The 17,548-nt window shown below is 53.2% G+C and overlaps 1 protein-coding gene across 1 annotated transcript in view; it reads left to right on the top strand.

Annotated features, from left to right (window-relative positions):
• Positions 1-17,548, top strand: part of ADAMTS7 (ADAM metallopeptidase with thrombospondin type 1 motif 7) — a 45,209-nt gene that overhangs the window by 6,527 nt on the left and 21,134 nt on the right. The window contains exons 4-15 of the mRNA XM_084532669.1: positions 1,283-1,479; positions 2,796-2,879; positions 3,677-3,801; positions 4,915-5,064; positions 6,133-6,276; positions 9,378-9,522; positions 9,685-9,777; positions 10,353-10,498; positions 12,860-13,029; positions 13,353-13,486; positions 15,171-15,291; positions 16,120-16,364. Coding sequence (XP_084388795.1) covers positions 1,283-1,479; positions 2,796-2,879; positions 3,677-3,801; positions 4,915-5,064; positions 6,133-6,276; positions 9,378-9,522; positions 9,685-9,777; positions 10,353-10,498; positions 12,860-13,029; positions 13,353-13,486; positions 15,171-15,291; positions 16,120-16,364 — 1,754 coding nt within the window. The remainder of the gene's footprint in view (positions 1-1,282; positions 1,480-2,795; positions 2,880-3,676; positions 3,802-4,914; positions 5,065-6,132; positions 6,277-9,377; positions 9,523-9,684; positions 9,778-10,352; positions 10,499-12,859; positions 13,030-13,352; positions 13,487-15,170; positions 15,292-16,119; positions 16,365-17,548) is intronic.

Below are 17,548 nucleotides of genomic sequence, written 5' to 3'. Positions count from 1 at the left end.
TACTGACGTCTTGCTGGCTTTCTTTGCAAAACACCACGCTGCCAGATGGTGTTAGGCTGACCTGGTATTCAGCTTCTGTCAGTCCCCTGTGCTGCATGGTGTGAGCCTCTGTGTGCAGCTGGGCAGGCGTGTGAAGGGGATCTCCCGGGGAAATGCCACTGCAACCCTCCTTGGTAGCCAGGGAGCCGCCAGCAACGAGCTTGCTGAAGTCCCTCCACGTCCTGCATGGAAGCTCAGCAGCAAAGGACGCAATGAAAACAAGCTCCAAGGAAGGCGTTGTGATTAAAGTGTCACAGTGGTATCAGCAATTCATCAAATTATCCAGATACTTGGGATTTTTCAGTCTGGGGGATAAAACACTCTTTCACAGCTCAAGTACAGTAGAGTCCATAAAATGTGAAAGTCCATTGTTAACAAAGTGAGGCAGAGCCCTTAGAAACTGGTCATAAAAGCAATTCCCACTGTGTGCAGTGTGGTTTGTAAAGCCTTTACCCAGCTTGGGGCTGACCCTGACCTTGATCTTGGAGCAGCGTCACAGGAAAAGTCTCGGCTTGAGAATTCCCAGTTGCTGGTGTGCCTTAGGAGCAGCAAAGCTCTCCTCTGGCGTCGTGTGTCTTTTCAGCCCGATGAATGTCCCTGTTGTTCCTCCAGGGACAAGCAGAACAGGAACCCAAGGTTCTGTCTCCATGTGGCCAAGGAAATCTCTGTGCACCCTGCGGGTATTTCGGTCTTGCCTAGGACAGGGATGATCTTTGGGATTTGGCTCAAGACATCAGTCCAACTTCAAGGACATGGAGTATATCCTTTTTGCTCTTTCCCAGCAAAATAGAAATGTAGGATTACACTCCTACTGAGCCACTGGTGTTTCTCAGCAGTGCATGCTCAAGCATCTCTTCGTGGTTGCCTGTATTCATGTGTCAACACAAACCATAAGTGCTGCTCTGCTCTGGAGGCTGCGTGTTAGTCACAAAATATTCAAACTCTGTTTCAAAGAATTTACTTCAAATGCCTTTTTTCCTCTTCTTTTTTTTTTTTCTTGTCATGCTAATGCTGCTGTGCTACACAGTGAGATCAGAGTCTTCAACTCCCAGTGATTTTTTGGAGCATACACCACAGCAAAATTGCGAGGAGGTTCTGGGTTCTGAGTGTGGGGCTTCCTTGTCAACACCAGAGAGTTCTCTCCCTTATTTCAAAAAACGGGGGGCTTGATGATATTTTACCAATGCTGCTGGCATTTAAAAATAATTTTAAAAATGTTTCTTTTCCTATTTAATTTCCTCAGAATCCCGGGAAAATCTGGAGAGGTCTGAGAAGCGGCGGGAGAGATGGGAACAGAAACAACACAGGAAGAGAAGAATAAAGCAGCGCTCCATCAGCAAGGAGAAGTGGGTGGAAACGCTGGTGGTGGCAGACACCAAGATGATAGAATACCACGGGAGTGAGAACATCGAGAAGTACGTGCTGACCGTGATGAACATGGTGAGTCCTGGTTTGCTGAACCGCAGAGCTGCCAGGTCCCTGGAGATGCAGCTATGAGACATAAGGGCCACTGGGCTTGCCAGGGCTCAGCCCTAGTGGGACCTCAGCAAATCTCTCAACAAACAGCCCGATCCTGCCTGCACGTGGGCTTTTCTGCACTGCTTGGTGCTCCATCTGCCTCTGGAGGATAAGGAAACCTCCTCGCAGGAGGAAAGACCCACGGGGATGTGGGAGCTTTGGGTCAGGCTCCCTTGAACTCAGCACTGGCAGTGCCAATGAGAGGCACCAATGAAGGAAACACTGCAGGCAGCTGCTGTTGTGTTCCTCACCTCATCCCCAAATGCTGCAGAGCCGGTGCCAGCAGAGAGCTGTGAGTGGCTTTCCTGGTAAAGCGCCCCTGAGGACAGCCAAGGGAAGGAGCTGAGCCCAGAACCAGACTGTAGCTGAGCTGTTTTGCTGGCACCAAACCACGGGAGCATTAAATGTGAAACCCATAGTCAGGCTTTAAAAGCTAATTGTGATAATTTCATTGAAATGCCTCAACGGCTCATGCTGCTGCTTGAACTCAAGCTTCTCTGGAGACGTCCACTCATAACTAGATGGTCTGGTGTGCTAACGAACTAATCCTGCACAGCCGGGGTGCCACTGTTAGTTTTGCCTGGAGTCACAGAATCAGCCTGGCTGAGGTGAGAAGGGACCTCAGGAGGTCACCTCATCCAGCCCCCTGCCCACGCCAGGCCACCTTGAGCAGGCTGCCCAGGGCCATGTCCAGAGTCAAAACATGAACGTGGTGGGCTTAAAAATCCAGGAGGTTTCCCTAACGCCGTAAGACAAGCAGATAATTCAGAGTGAGCTGGTACAGTCTGTTTGCTCTCCTGCTGCTGTGGTAACAGCCATGTGCATTTCAGAAGAGGGCTTGGTTGTTGGCCAGAAAAGAGGGTAGAGGACCTCAAGGTAAGATCCCCGGGTTTCTCCCAGTTGGTGAAGGCACTGCAAGAGCACAGGGATCTGAGATGTTAAACATGTCTGTTAGGGAGTGAAAGGAGAAGTGGTTCCCCAGGCATTTCTGGTTGAGTTTCAGTGTGCTACACAGACTACAGCAGTTTCCAACGGATGTCGTCACACCAGGACTGCTTTAGGCCAGGTCTGCATCTGGTCTTGTCTTTTGTTTTTGGGAATTACCCGAGATGTTGTCAACAACCTTCAGTAGCTTCCCTTTGAGCCCATGTTGCCTTGCAGATGTATTTACCAGCAGAACTGTCCCAGGGCAAGGTCTTTCTTTGGAGCTTTATGTGTTTGGCCTTTGTGTTTTGCAGGTGGCAGGGCTGTTCCACCATGCCAGCATCGGGAACCCTATCAACATCGCCATAGTGCGACTCATCCTGCTGGAGACCGAAGAGGTAAGAAGAAAACAAAGTGACTCACATTTCCATCCTGGCAGCCAGACTGGGATACACAAAGAGCTGGCCTTGAAAGCCTCTAAGGTCAATCTTGCGCTGTTTGCCTGGATGAATGTGTGTAAGATTCATGCAGATTCCCATGCCTCACTTCCTTGTCTTCTGCAAGGCCTGCAGCCGTGATAAAGTTAGGAGGATTGCGTGGTGAGAGGAGCTGTGGAGGCTAATTCTTATAAGAATTTCTAACTCAGCCACTCACTCTGCGCCAGTATCTTCCCTCCCATCCTGTGACCGGTGGGACATTACCTGATGCCACTGGTGCTGTTACCCACAGCAGCATCCCTCCAAACCTGGAGCAGTGGCGGTCCCCAGGCAGCTCTGTGGCCGGGGCTGGGTGGCTGGAGCTCGTTGTGTCCCCGAGGAGCGTCCCGCCGGCGGTTGTTTGTGCTCCCCAGCTGCAGCGGCTGCTCGCAGGGAGCCTGACGCCTCTCGGGCTGGCTGCCCAGCTGCATCCTTCTCTAAAGCACATCAGCCAGGATGGAATATTTTCCTGCAGTGTTACTTAACCCCCGGTGTTGGGTGACTTCATGTTTCGGTTGAATCACAGAGGAAAAGAAAGTGGAAAAGGGCTGTATTCCCACCCAACCTGTATCTTATAAGATACAAAACTATTCCCTCTATATGGCAGTTACTCCTGATCTTGCTCTGATGTGTCAGAGGTCAGACCCCTTACCACTGCATCCTGAAAAACAAACAGGTCTGTCAGCAGTATGACAGCAGACTTTTAATTGTTTTGACAGGAGGATCTGAAAATCTCCCACCATGCAGACAACACCTTGAAAAGCTTTTGCAAGTGGCAGAAGAGCATCAACGTGAAAGGAGATTCCCATCCCTTACATCACGATGTTGCAGTCCTGCTCACAAGGTATTGTGCCTGTGGGCTAATTTTATGCTTCAGGGGCTACTCTGCCAGCTGGAAATCCCTCCAGTGGCTGCAGGCAGGTGGGACACAGGCAGCCGGGGGCACATCTCAGTGGCAGCTGAGACACCCTGTGTAAAATCTCACTCTCTGTACCTGAGCCCTGTCTGGATGCCTGCACATACAGCACAACATAAAACAAGAAACCTGAAGGTGACCTGACCCTGACAGCAGGAACTGGTCTCAAATCTCAGGTTTAAACCTGGAGACAGTTCCCAGTTGAGTAGAAGCTGGGGTTTCCAATCCAGGTTTTCACCACAGCCCTATTGGCAAGCACCAGAGTGGGTGGATCCTTGCAGCAGATGTACACAGGGATTAGCTCTCCTTTTTCCCTTGCAGATGAATGCAGGGATTTGCAAAGGAGCCTCAGAGCAGGCCCCTAACCTCCCATGAAGCTGGGTGGAATTCATGCCTCTGGCCAAGTTTATGTACCTTGCAGTCAAAATGTAGTTTGATGGTTTCAGGCTGCAGCAGCTTGGATGTTGGCAGTATCGTGGTTGTTTGTGCAGTGATTCACAACCCACAACAGAATTATCTTCTTTAGGAGATTTCCTTTGTAGCAGAAATAAGGCACTTAAGGCCGTGCACTTCGATGGAGCTGTTCATCCTGGGTGGCTGGAGGTCCTCTGCCCTGGACCACAGCACCCCTGGGATGTACTTCCCCAAGAAATGTAGTGATTGCTTAATTATTCCCAGCATCAGCTTTATTTATACAATGGAATAAACGTAGCCAGCCTGGCTTGCAGTTCACATTAATCAGTCTTTCTAATAAGCTGGGGATACCGAGAGAGTAAAGGGGAAAGGAAAGGCCATAAATCTTTCTGCTGCAGAAAGACGTTTGGATGTCTCCATTCCTGCTTCTGTTTGGCCAGCATCTGCTGGGCTCAGACACATCCCCTTAGACCAGGCTGGGGAGGCAGCGGGGGCTTGCTCCTGGGCAGCTGCCTTGGGCTGGCTCTGCACACACAGAGCCCTGCTCGTGCTCGCTCTCGTGCTGTCCTTTGGTTCCTGCCGTCTTCATCCCCTCTTTGCTGTGTGTTGTTGTTTCCAATCACCAAGGAAGGACATCTGCGCAGCGATGAACAGACCCTGCGAGACCCTGGGTCTGTCCCACGTGGCGGGGATGTGCCAGCCCCACAGGAGCTGCAACATCAATGAGGACACGGGGCTGCCCCTGGCCTTCACCGTGGCCCATGAGCTAGGACACAGGTACCCCGCTTTCCTTCTTCTCCTTTCTGCCCTCTGCCCTCTGCATGGTTTAGTCAGGACTTGACAAGGGACAAGTAGAAGTTGGCAGGATGTTGCCGAGCAATTGCCTGAATCCAGGGGAATTTACCCTGGGAACTGCATTCCAGAGTTAAGTTTTTGGTTGTCCCAGGTTCAATGAAAGTCATGTCCAAGAAAACACAGACAAATTACACATGTAAGTTCTCCTGTGTTGCTGATGCTACGGTTTGTGGAGAAGAGGGCTGCTCATTGCAAAGTTTTAAAATAGAGTCCATGTGTATAGCATCAGTGACAGAATTGTGCTTGTCCTGATTTCAGTTAAATTTGGGAAGGTCATTTGAACATCATAGTCCATAACAGATATAGTTGTACAGTAAGTCTGTAACCAGTAAGTTTAATTAAACTGACTTGGTTTGATATTCTCATTACTTTTTTCTTGGCTGAGTTGACAGTAAGAAAGCTAAAGTAAAAATCTTGTGTAAAATACGTACATTGGGAAAAGTTCCATGTAATAATTATACATCATATTAAATTTTGGATTTAATATAGATCTGTTCAGCTAAATGCTTGCTTTGCATGCTCTCTGCATGAAGCACAGTCCGTTGGCTTTGTCACTTCAAAACAGCAAAAATATCCCTGGTTTACTCCAGTGCAAGGCCACACAAGCTCCTGGGGCTGTTCCCCTTGCTCACAGTGTCGCAGGACACAGGGGCTGGGCACAGCCCTGAGCACAGCCAAGTTTCCCCAGCTTACCAAGCAGCCTCCTGCTTGCCACTGCTGGCCACGGCAGCTCATCCAGGGCATGCTCTTGGCATCCTCTTAATAAAACCCCACTGCAGCCTGTCCCCTACCACATGGGACAAAGCTTGTGGGTGTCTCTGGTCCCATTTCCCAGATAGCCAAGTGCTCTACTCCCTGTTCATTAGCGAGTCCCCACGAAGCTGTGAATGTTTTTAATGTCTGGTGTAGCGTCTCGGAAAGCAGAGAAGCTGCGTGGTTGTAGCGGGCATGCGGCTCACCTCTCCTTTGTGGGACTGTGCTCTTACACAGTTTTGGGATTCAGCATGATGGAAGCAGCAATGACTGTGAGCCAGTTGGGAAAAGACCTTTCATCATGTCTCCACAGCTCCTGTATGACACGTCCCCACTCACCTGGTCCCGCTGCAGCCGGGAGTACATCACACGATTCCTTGAGTAAGTCCTCGCTTCCTCTTCTCTTCCCTTTGTGTCCGTACTCGGGGCCGAGTTGGCTGCCACAGCTTGGGGCTGGGTTGGGCTTTGGGGTCTGCAAAAGACTTTCTGGTCTCAGAAGTCAACCCCAGGGCACTGGGGGGGATTTCTAACTTGCTCGGTTGCCTTGGTCCTTGCTGGGAAGGATGAGTATTTGAATGCAAAGGCAACAGAGCGTTTGTGCAGCAGCACAGTGCTTGTTGCTTGAACAAATACAGCTAGAGCGCTTTTCTTCATTGACTTAGCTGTCGGGATTCCCAAAGCATGGTTGCCCCAGCAGCAAAATTCTGGCGCTGGCTCTGCTCCTCTGAGCCCCAGTGTCAGCGACAGGTCGCTTGCACCAGCCTAACAGAGGGGTGGCCGTCTGGAAGCATGTAGGCACATCCAAGCTGCCGAGCAGAAGGAGCAGTTTCCCATGGCACTTGGGGTTTGTAGCACTCAGAGCACCCCAGAGAACCTGATCTTGCTTTCTGCTTGTCCCAGGAGCAAGGCTGTGCTTGGGGTGAATGCATGATGGCAGCAGGCACCACGTGAGGAGATGAGACCAGGCCAGATTCTTTCCTGCATTATGTTTATTTTTAGTGCCCTGTGGCTGATTTTGCAGTCTGTTGTTATTAAATTCTTAGGAACGTGGCCCAAGTTTTACATTTGTCAGCCAGGGTCTTGCACTGGAGGGACATTTTTCTTCCTTGTCACGGGAAGGTTAGAAAACAGCCAGAGCATCTGCCAGAAGCAGCGGCCGAGCAGCTCTGGCTGGGGCTGCGAGCTGCGTGGTAGGAAGGCTGCCTGGTGCTGAGCTCCCATTTCTAAATCCCAGCCAATGGCCCGAGGTAGGGTGAATTATTGTTGATTTTTGGCTTTCAGTGGAATGGGGCTTTCTCATATCTACAGAGTTCTTGGCCCTTTGTCTTTAACCTTCGCTTTTAGATGAAGCATTTCCTGCTGGCAATAACCTTGGGTTGCCGTTAGCTGCGGCAGGGAAGAAGCAGACCATCTGTCTGCTTGTCCAGTGGTGTTTTGGTCTCTTTGCTCCCCTCCCAGAAGGGGCAGCTCTTCCTCCAAGAGTGGAGCAGAGTTCAGCAGGCGTCTCTCCGCGGCTGTGACATCCCCGAGGTGAAGGAGAGGCCTGCTGCGAGCGCAGACATGAGCTCGTTTTAATACAGTGTTGGCAGGAGAACGGGCAGGAGCGAGCCAAAAAATGAGACCCTGCTGACCTGGGGTTGCTAGATGTGCTTGGAACAGACCTCGCGTTGGGAAAAAAAGCCCTCTCAGATGATGGTGATTGTTTTACAGAAGAGGGTGAGCCCTGCTGAACAGTTAACGTTGGAAAATGGTTCGTGCCTTCGATGGCATCACGGCCCTGCTGCTTCTGTGAGTTGGGCAGGGGGCTCTGCGACCCTCTGTGAGCATTCAATGGCATGGAGAAGGCTCCCTTTGTCTCACAGCAGCTGACTGCCGTGTCTCCCTTCAGTCTTCCCTTCTCCAGACCAGACAACCAGGTTTTCAACCTCCTCTTGCAGTGCTGAAGGTCTTCGTCCAGCCTCCTCCCGTGGTTCTCCTCCTGGCTGACCCACACCATGCCCGTGGCTGCAGCACCCTGCTAGCTGCGAGCACCCAGCCCTTCCTGCAGCAGTGCTCCTCTCCGGCCATTCCAGCTCCTCTGTTTGTGCAGCTGATTCTTCCCAAGAATCCTTGCCTTTGTTTTTATTGAATTCAGTCCTCTCTTCTTGGGCCTTTCTCTGAGTTCTCCAAGAGCTTTCGGAATTTTAATCCCTCTCGCAAATGTATTTGCAGATCCTCCCAGCCTCCTTGCACATGGGGATTTAATCACCATGCCATCTATCCTATCATCTAGCTCATTAATGAACAGGCTGAAAGAGGCAGATGCAGTGCAGAGCCCTGTGATTTTTTACTGCAGTGTGGGTTATTGTCGATCCCTTCAAAGCCAGATTCAAACTCATGCCAATTTTTGCTGTCTCAGTAAAGTTTTTTGGCAAAAGGTGGAGGCCAGCTGAAGGCACCGTAGGATAACTGTAAAATATTTAATGAAGAAATAGATTTTGTTCATACCTCTGGGCAGTCAACAAGGAATCTAAACCACTCCCCACGCTGGGGCTGAGGAGCTTTCCTGTAAGCTGAGGCGATATTGGGCTGCTCCCAGCCAAGCGAGGGGCTCGCAGGTGCCTGGTGGGGACCCCGCAGGTGCAGGAGGGGAGAGGGGCAGCGGGTGCCTGCTGTGCCGGGTGTCACCCTGCCAGCACCCCACAAAGTGGGTGCTCACCGTGGCTCCCAACCTCCTGCCAGCCCCGCTCCCTGCTGCTGCCGAGCTGGGCCGTGTCGGCAGCTTGGGTTAGAAAGGAATCCTGGTTCACGTTGATTTAGACCTGTTTCCAATCACAACGAGCTGAAGTAATCTAATCTGCTCCGAAACCCACGCTGGAGACTTTGCGTTGCTGGAAACAAGTTTGTTTAAATCAACACTGTAAGCTAAACTAGTGACAATTTCTTGTGTGTTTGGGAAGTATCATAGCAAAACCATTCGCGGCGGAGCAAGGCGGCCAGGAACAGCCTCTCAGGCTCCCAGGCAGCCTGGCAGGGGGCCACAAGCTGCCTTGGCAGCGCTTCGGGCTCCGTTTTAATATCTCTTTTCTAAAAACATGCTGTCCAGCACAGGCTGAGCACTGTTTGTAGCGGCAGATATGAGGGTGAGTGAGTTTTGCTGCTGACAATCCACTTTATTTTTATTACCAGGGCACTGACACTAGAGCCAGAGCATCCGTAGGGACGTTTCGGGAGCCAGCCTGGTGTATGAACGCGAGGACAACATCTGCTTCTCTGCAGTGCAATGTTTGCTCAGCGAAACCCTTCACCTTGAGTGGTGAAACTGAGGCCCAGGCCCCCCCGGCTGAGGACTTTGCTAATGAGCTAGTTGCAAATCTAAGGAGCAGGGAGTTATTCCCAGGCAAAGCTTTCCAACGGGGAGCACCAGGACATGCTGGGGGGTCAGTGGGTGTCTCAGGACTGCAGGGGCAGGCAGTGACGCTGCCCTGGTGTCTCTCTTTCAGCCGGGGCTGGGGGCTGTGCCTGGATGACCCCCCTGCCCGGGAGGTGTTGGACTTCCCCCTGGTGCCCCCGGGCGTCCTCTACGACGTGGGCCATCAGTGTCGCCTGCAGTACGGTGCCTACTCCACCTTCTGTGACGACATGGACGTAAGCTGTGGTCTCTCCCAATGTTGCATGAACTCGGGCAGCCCCAAGGGGGTTTTGGTGGCGGGGGCTTTGCACGGGGCGACCCTCTCCCTGTGAGTTCGATCTGTACCAGTGAGCTGGTCCGTGCAGTAACCACGTCCTGTGCAAATGTGCTTTCTGCAGAGCGTCTGCAACACGCTGTGGTGCACAGTGGGGACCACGTGCCATTCCAAGCTGGACGCTGCCGTTGATGGCACAGCATGCGGGGAGAACAAGGTGAGTGGGAGCATTCCCATCCAGAGATGGAGAGCCTCCTTGTCCTGCGTGCAGGGGAAGCTCTTTGCCAGAAAAGTGTAAAACCTGGAGTTTTGCAGACTGCAGTGCATGGGGAGGGGCTCACCTCGCTGCCCTCACTCTGGGGGGCACACTGGCATTGCCCAGTGGAGGGGCTGGCAACCTGCAGGGACGTGGGGGGTACCCAAAGGCCCTGCTGTGCCGTCAGCCCCAGCCACTAAAGAGGCTTCTAGACCATGGTAGCATAATGCTGTGAAGTTACAAAAATACCTGCATGTGCCTCTGCTCAGCACATTAAGGGTCAGTGCTGGGGATCTGTTGCCTCATTTGAATCTTCAGACAGCCTGCCAGCCCTGAATTTCCCATAGCACAGAGGGGAACTGGGCTCTGGCAGATCGTGGCTGACACCCAGGCACCCTGGCGTGAGTGAAGCTGGGTTTGCACGGGGCGATACGGGTGCTGGTCTTCAGTGCTCCCCCAGGGCAGGGCTCTCCAACTCAAGGTCCAACTGCACATCATTTACCTGGGCTCTCTTCTCCTGCTCTGTCCCTTTGCAGTGGTGCTTCAACGGCGAGTGCGTGCCAGTGGGTTACCGTCCTGATGCCATCGACGGCAGCTGGGGGCCCTGGAGCTCGTGGGCTGCCTGCTCGCGGAGCTGCGGCGCGGGCGTGCAGAGCGCCGAGAGGCAGTGCAGCAGCCCCACGTAAGTGAGAGCAGGCTCTTGGGGTCACTCGGCTCCTCCATGCAGGAGAAGAGCCCAACGCTTCTGATGGCCTCATAAAGCTGGGGCTGTCACCTGCCCGGCCTGGTCCTAGCCAGGTCTGCACTGCACAGCAGAGGAGGGGTGCCAGGATGTGGTTATCCTCCTGAACAAAGTGCTTCTGAAACACCACAGGTGATTCATTTCCCGGGGCTATCTGTCCATCTGGGCGGCAGAAGCCCCTGGAGGGGCAGAGCTGGCTCCGTCTGCTCTCACACGCAGCGGCTCCTGCCCTGTGCACGCAGAGCGTGCTGGAATGTGATTCCAACAAAGAGCACAGGCTCGATGCCTGTAGATGTAAAACATACCCGGCGTCTTTTAATGGCAGAAAAGAAAGCCAGGCGTTCTCCCATCGTGATTCACCATCGTTTTGAAAGCTCCCGCTGCTGCTTATCAACCCTTCTCTCCCCGTGAGTGATTCCTGAGCATGCTGCATGCGCTGGGATGCTCCCTGCTCCCTGGCTGGCAGCCGGCTCCAGCCCAAGGGCTGACCCAGGAGCAGCATTGTCCACGCCGTGACCGCCGCGCTGCCCCAGCTGCTCCCCAGATGTCTCCCTCCTGCCCAGCCCCTATTGTATTGAATTTGCACAAAGGCCTCTGGCTCGCCCAGGTGTCAGAGTGCCCTGGAACAGGGAGAGAAAAGGGCTTTGTGAGCAATTTTCCAGGGGCAGTCAGTTTTCAATGGCTTAAGGAGATTTGAAAATGAAGGATCCCTCTAATGAGCCCAGATGTGCCTTCTGCCTAACTTCTTCCCTGGGTGCTTTGTTTTTAGCACATGCTATCAGACTGTTTAAAGAATCACTGTGTAATCTCAGTCCTAGGTCAAGAGCTAGGTTTGTGTTTGACATGAGTTTTGTGACAGAAGTGCAATTGTAGTTTATGGAGTGTTTTAAACACAGCTGCAGGCATGTAGGAGAGCAAACACTGTAAAAGCAGCAGAATTCCCCTGGCCAGTTGTTTGCTTTGGCCACTGTAGGTAAATCTTCAGCTTTGCCTTTTGGATGAAGTGAACAAATGTGTGCATTGGGTAGTCCTTCCTGCCGCAGGCATTTCCTTAGGGAAGGTATGTAAACAACTGGAAAATAATAATTAATTTTACTCCCCTCAGCAAAGCGTGCCCAGTCTTAACTGACTGGGGAAAAAGTAATTTTCATAAGGTCGTGGGGATGTGGGCCACTGAAATTGCAGTCACCAAACCAACCTTGTGAAAAGGCAAGCATCAGAAACTGGTGGCAGCATTCTGAGAGTCTGTTGGCATCTAAGAAAAGCCCATTATTGCCTTTAAGGCCCTCTCGCTTTGAAGATGTTGGAAAGAATGATGTGTTTTTAAAACTGCTTTCTGAAGTACCCTTGAAAGTAAGTGAGAATTTATAGCCTCGCGTGTTTCTGGCTGTTTCTGGCATTTAGGAATCATAAGCATGAAAAATCTAAAGCCTGAAGAAATGTGTTTGCTCTCAATAGATGTATTTTGTGATTTCCCCGTTCTGGCCATGTGTTCATGCTGGACCTGTGTGTCACCCTGCTTGGATCACCGGCAAAGTCACAACCAGGCAGAGCTGTGGAGAGTGGAGTGGGTGCAGCACTTGGTCCGCAGGGTGTCACAGTGCCCGGCAGCAGGAGGAAGGAGGGATTTGGACATGAACACTACTGGTTACATGTCTTTACTAACTGGTTTTATAGCTTCGTAAACCATGCCTATAAAATTGGCTATATTTGCAACATTAAGGAAGGATGGTCAGGAGGGACGGGACGCAAAAAGTAGCTGTGAGCCTCCAGTATCTTCCCAGGGGACTCGCAAAAATGACTGCTTCACACGTCCCTTTTTCGGTCTGGTTGATCCTTCCATGAGGCAAAGAGGGGCCTGGGGACCAACAAATCCAACCCCTCTCCTGCACCGCTGCAGCCTCGCCGCTGCAATGCTGTGCTGAGTGCCGAGAGCAAGAAGCAAACCTGGCCAGAAGCAACCCCTGAGTGAATTAGGCACCTTCCAAGGGAACAGAAACAGAAACAAACAGCAGCTGGAGCAAAGTCAGCTGGGCTTGGAGTTCTGTCACCCTCCGGAGCTGGGGGCTCTGCTCTCTCCGTATCTCTGTTGTCTGTGCACCCGTATCTCTGCCAAGTGACCAAGGACTTTGTGCAGAGCATCAGTGTCCCCTGCCCAGCGGGGAGCTGGAGAACAAGGACATGGGTGATGCTTTCTGCACATTTAAAAATCCCCTCCATACATTAGGGATTACAGTTATTGTAAGGGAGTTTCCCCTGCTGTGCACTGTGTTAATTTCTGCTTTTCCCTCCCGCGAACAGGCCGAAGTACGGGGGCAGGTACTGCCTGGGGGAGCGGAAGCGGTTCCGGATCTGCAACATCAGGCCGTGTCCCCCCGACAAGCCGTCCTTCCGCCAGGTGCAGTGCAGCCAGTTCAACCCCATGCTCTACAAGGGGAAGCTCTACAAGTGGACGCCAGTGCCCAACAACAGTGAGTGCGCACAGCCTGCCGCCAGGCTTCTCCCGAAGCCCTGGCAGAGAGCCTTAGATAGATCCTTGCCATGGCTTGGTCTTGCTGGAGCTGCCTGTAAAAGATTTGCCTTCCTTTCCCACCAGTCTTGCAGTGTATTTATGCCGTATTTTAAATTATGGCTGGGTTTGCAGGATTAATTTGTGTTGTCGGAGATGGTTACATGGAGAGAAGGTGGCACCTGTCCGTGTGAGCCCAGGGCAACGCTGCTGCAGAAAGCAGGCGAATGAAGGTGTGCAGACCCCGGCTCCTCGGGTTCAGTTTCTGTCTGTTCGGCTCCCCAGTTAACCCCTGCGAGCTGCACTGCCGCCCGGAGAACGAATACTTCGCAGAAAAGCTGCGGGATGCTGTCATCGATGGGACCCCGTGCTACGAAATGAACGCCAGCCGGGACATGTGCATCAACGGCATCTGCAAGGTACGGCCCTCACCACGGCATGCCGGGGGGACAGCAGCTCCCCCGTGCTCCAGGAAGGGCTGGTGATCGGGGCTGTGCCCGCTGTCCTCTTGCAGACATTCCCTGACCCGTTTTGTTACCATTTTTCTGCACGGAAATGAGGGTGAGCTCTCCATATTCACAAGATATTTGGTGCAGGGGTATTTAAGCCTCTTTGCTGCCTTCAAAGAAATAGAGCACGAAACCAATGAAATACACAAAGTACATTTTCACTTGAAAATAAGGCTGGGGAGATGGTAAGGGCAGGTGGAGAGGACACCCAACCCAACCCAGCCCTGCAGTGCTGGCAGATGCTGCTCTGACCCACAGCCTGCAGCAATGGAGATGTCTTCCCCAGCCCCAGCAGCCTCTCCCAGCACTGGGGTTTGTTCTGCCTCCCAGGCTGTTGTTGTTCTTTCCTGAAAGCTCCGTGCAAGCTGCAGCATGTGGCAGAGCTGCCTGGCTGCTGGCTGGGGAGGGCATCTCTGGCTCAGGAGGGATGGGACAAGGATCAGAGAGAGCTGCAAGGAGAAGGCAAGTCAAGTCCTCTCCTCCTTGTCACTTCCGTGGAATTCTGGGCGCTGCTGAGGGCTGTCATGCAATGGACGGCGCAAAGAGCAGCAGGGAAAATAATCAGTAAGCAAGTTTCAGCATGTTGCATAAAAACCATTCGTGGAAACTTCCTCCTCTTCCTGGCTGCGCTGCCAGTGGCACCAGGCAGAGGCCGATGGCAATTGCTCTGCACAGCAGGAGACTCGGAGGAGGTCACATTTCCTCCTTTAATAGTCTGTAGGTTACTTCAAAGGCTGCAGCGCACAGATGCACAGGCACGGGCTCGGGGGAGAGCTCAGAGGTCATGGTTTTTACTTGGCACATACAAAAGAGCGGGATCCAGCAGCTCTCCTCAGATGACAGCACGTTCACTCAGAGCTAACTGCACACGTACAGTTGTCACTGACTGCAAGCCTGCTGCTGGCTTCAACACCAGAATTAAACCTGGCTCAGTGCAGAGCACCGCAGTAGCTAAAATAGTTCCAGCACGTGTGTGCAACTGGCTCCCTGGACACATCCTCCTGGAGCCCAGACTAAAGGCTTCTCGATGGCATGGGGCCCAGCAGGACCCTTGGGGAATTGGCTGCAGTTTTTATTGTGCGGAGTCAGATGGAGTCTCCATTTGATCGAGCAATTTGGCAGCTGCCTAGGTCCGAGGTGTGGAGAGCTCCAGCAGAACGTAGGAAAGGTTTTGGGGAAGTGTTTTGAGACAGGATTGGCAAGGCCAAGGATCAGGAGGCTGGCCCAGCTAAGCACAGCTCTTAGCACGTGCCGACGGGCTCTGGGGACTCAGGGCTGCAGAGCAGGGCAGGGGAAGGTGACGAGATGCCCCTCTGGCTTCTTAGAGCTGTATGAACAGGACAGGGGGCTGCAGGCAGACACTAGAGTGAGAAACCCACATTGCACCCACCCTGGGTGTGCCACCCATCTTGCAAAAACACTCCAGCTCTCCACTCTCCAATCTATGTTCCTTTTTTCCTGCCGTCTCTCTGCTGAGGCTGGTCCTCATAACTGTGGTTGTTTCCCACATTTGGCTGCTGGAGCCAATTCCAGCGAATCCTTGGGTGGGCGCGGGCGCGGGCGCGGGGCCGGTGCTGATGGGGCCTTGTTGCAGAATGTGGGCTGTGACTACGAGATCGACTCCAACGCGGTGGAGGACCGGTGCGGCGTCTGCCACGGGGACGGCTCCACCTGCCACACCATCCAGAAGATGTTCGAGGACAGCGAGGGGCTGGGTAAGGGCGCTCGGCACTGACCCCAGAGCAGGACACCCCTAGGGGATAAAGACAAGCAGCACGCGCCGAGCTTTCAGCAGCCACAGCCTCCCCAGGGACCAAACGGTTTGGTGGAAAGCTGGGGGGTGAGCAGAGTGGGCTTAGGGCAAGCACACAGCTCCCAACCACTGGAGAGCAGAAAAATGTCTTGTTGTTTGAAATGGTTTCCTTAAAACAAGCCCCCTGCCCTGCAGAGCTCATTTTTCCCTTGATCAGCAGTGCATGGGGAGGGGGTGGTTTGCAAACAAAACCCCAGCGCTGCAGGGACGTCCTGGGAGGCAGCACCCCGGGAGGAGGGATGGCTCTGCAAGCACCATCACTGCTCCGGGCTGCAGGAACCCAAGGGACACGGGACTTTGTTTCTGTGTGTTCAGGCAGACCAGCACCAAGAGCCAGGCTCCCTCATGCTGCTCGCTCGCAGTGTTTCCTCAGCCCAGACTGGCTGATTTTGATGAGATAAGGTCCAAGCAGTAGCGCAGGGAGCAGGGGAGTTGCCTTTCCACTTCTTGCCCCTCAGAAGAAAAATATTTCCTTACTGCTGTTTGTGCTTAATGACCTCAGAACAAATCTCTGCAGCCTGAAGCTCATTTGGAAGGGCTTAAAATGATTTTGTGGGTTGACAAGGACATGATGAAAGTGTGTAAAGCCCTTGCCAGCACTCAGGCAGGAAATGTGTTTCTCTGATGTCTCCAGGAGATGCCAGCACCCTGTCCCAGGGGGCACTTAGCTACCCCAGGGAGCAGATCGTGCTTGTGATTCCCCCGGGGCAAATGTTTGTTGCATCCCCAGGGTACGTTGATATTGGGATTATCCCCGCTGGAGCCCGAGAGATCCGCATCGAAGAAGTCGCAGAAGCCGGCAATTTCCTGGCGCTGCGGAGCGAGGACCCCGAGAAATATTTCCTGAACGGCGGCTGGACCATCCAGTGGAACGGGGACTACAGGGTGGCAGGCACCACCTTCACCTATGCCAGGACAGGGAACTGGGAGAACCTCACGTCTCCGGGGCCCACCGTGGAGCCCGTGTGGATCCAGGTACGGGCTGGGCTCTGCCTGCAGCCAGGGCGTGCAGCTGGGGAGCATGAGGGGGCATGAGGGGGATCTGCAGCCTTCCTGTGTGGGGCTGCGGGGAAGGGGTCTGTCCCAGCACTTTGTGGCCACCCACGGGAAGGGGCCGTGTCCCCTCCCCAGTGTGTTTTCCCCGGAGGCGATGCCACCAGCAGCCGAACACACGCTGCTGGCCCGGGGAGTGCGTTTCTGAGCTCGGGGTGGGTCTGGTGCGCGCTGCTTCCAGCTGAGCCTCATCCAGCTTGCAGCATTCCTCAAAATATTTACACAGGAGAGAGAGTATGAAAAGAAATAGCTGGCTTCCGGAGGCTTTCTCCATATCTTATCAAGAGCAAGGGAAGAGCCCGTGGTGTTTCTGGCAGGCCTGGAGCAGCCTGTGGGTCCAAGTGGGCTCCAGCGGTGGTGGAGGCAGCAGGGAGCTGGGAGCTGCCACACCGTCACCCCTTGGCAGTGCCACATTCATGCCAGCATCAGGCCCCCGGCACTGCCCAGGGTCTGGGTGAGGGTTCTCACCCCTTGGGGGTGCTCAGGCAGGTCCAAAGCCTGGGTGGTGCCTTTGTGGTTCTTGCTGGTCAGGCTCTGCTTGCTCACAACACTGCTGGAGGCAGGAAGTGCAAATCCAAGAGGATCATTTGAAATCCTCCAAACCAACAAGAATTTTCAGGTTTTACTCATTTGTCCACATGGGAATTTCAGCTCCCCTAAAGTAAGCCATGACACCCCTGAGGCACTGAAGGGGTGAGCCTGTGATGGGGCAATGGTGCGTATGGCCAGCCAGGAGTGTTATGGTTACACCCACAGTCCTGAAAAAAGCAACACATTCAAACCAAATTGTGTTGCACATGTGTCCAGGATGGTGGAAGTGCAGGGGAGGAGAGCATCTGCTGGTCCCCGGGGGCTGCTCCCCGTGGATCCATGTCCCCAATTCACCTGATGTGCCCTGGGGGTGCTTTTAATAAGAGCAACCTCGCCAGGCACCGCACCCCTCCTTGGCTGCAGCAGTGGCAGCTTAAAATCGCCTCGTTTTGCTAACCAATCCCATCCCATTAATTTGCACCTTATTTCCATAGAAAAGAGTTGCCCAAGGGATTGCTTTTCGGCACAGCTTTATATTACATGAACTTTGCACAGGTTGCAATGCCCTGTGCCGG

The sequence above is a fragment of the Aythya ferina genome, assembly GCF_964211825.1.
Source record: "Aythya ferina genome assembly, chromosome: 11".
NCBI lineage: Eukaryota > Metazoa > Chordata > Aves > Anseriformes > Anatidae > Aythya > Aythya ferina.
This window is presented reverse-complemented; position numbering and strand designations above follow the sequence as displayed.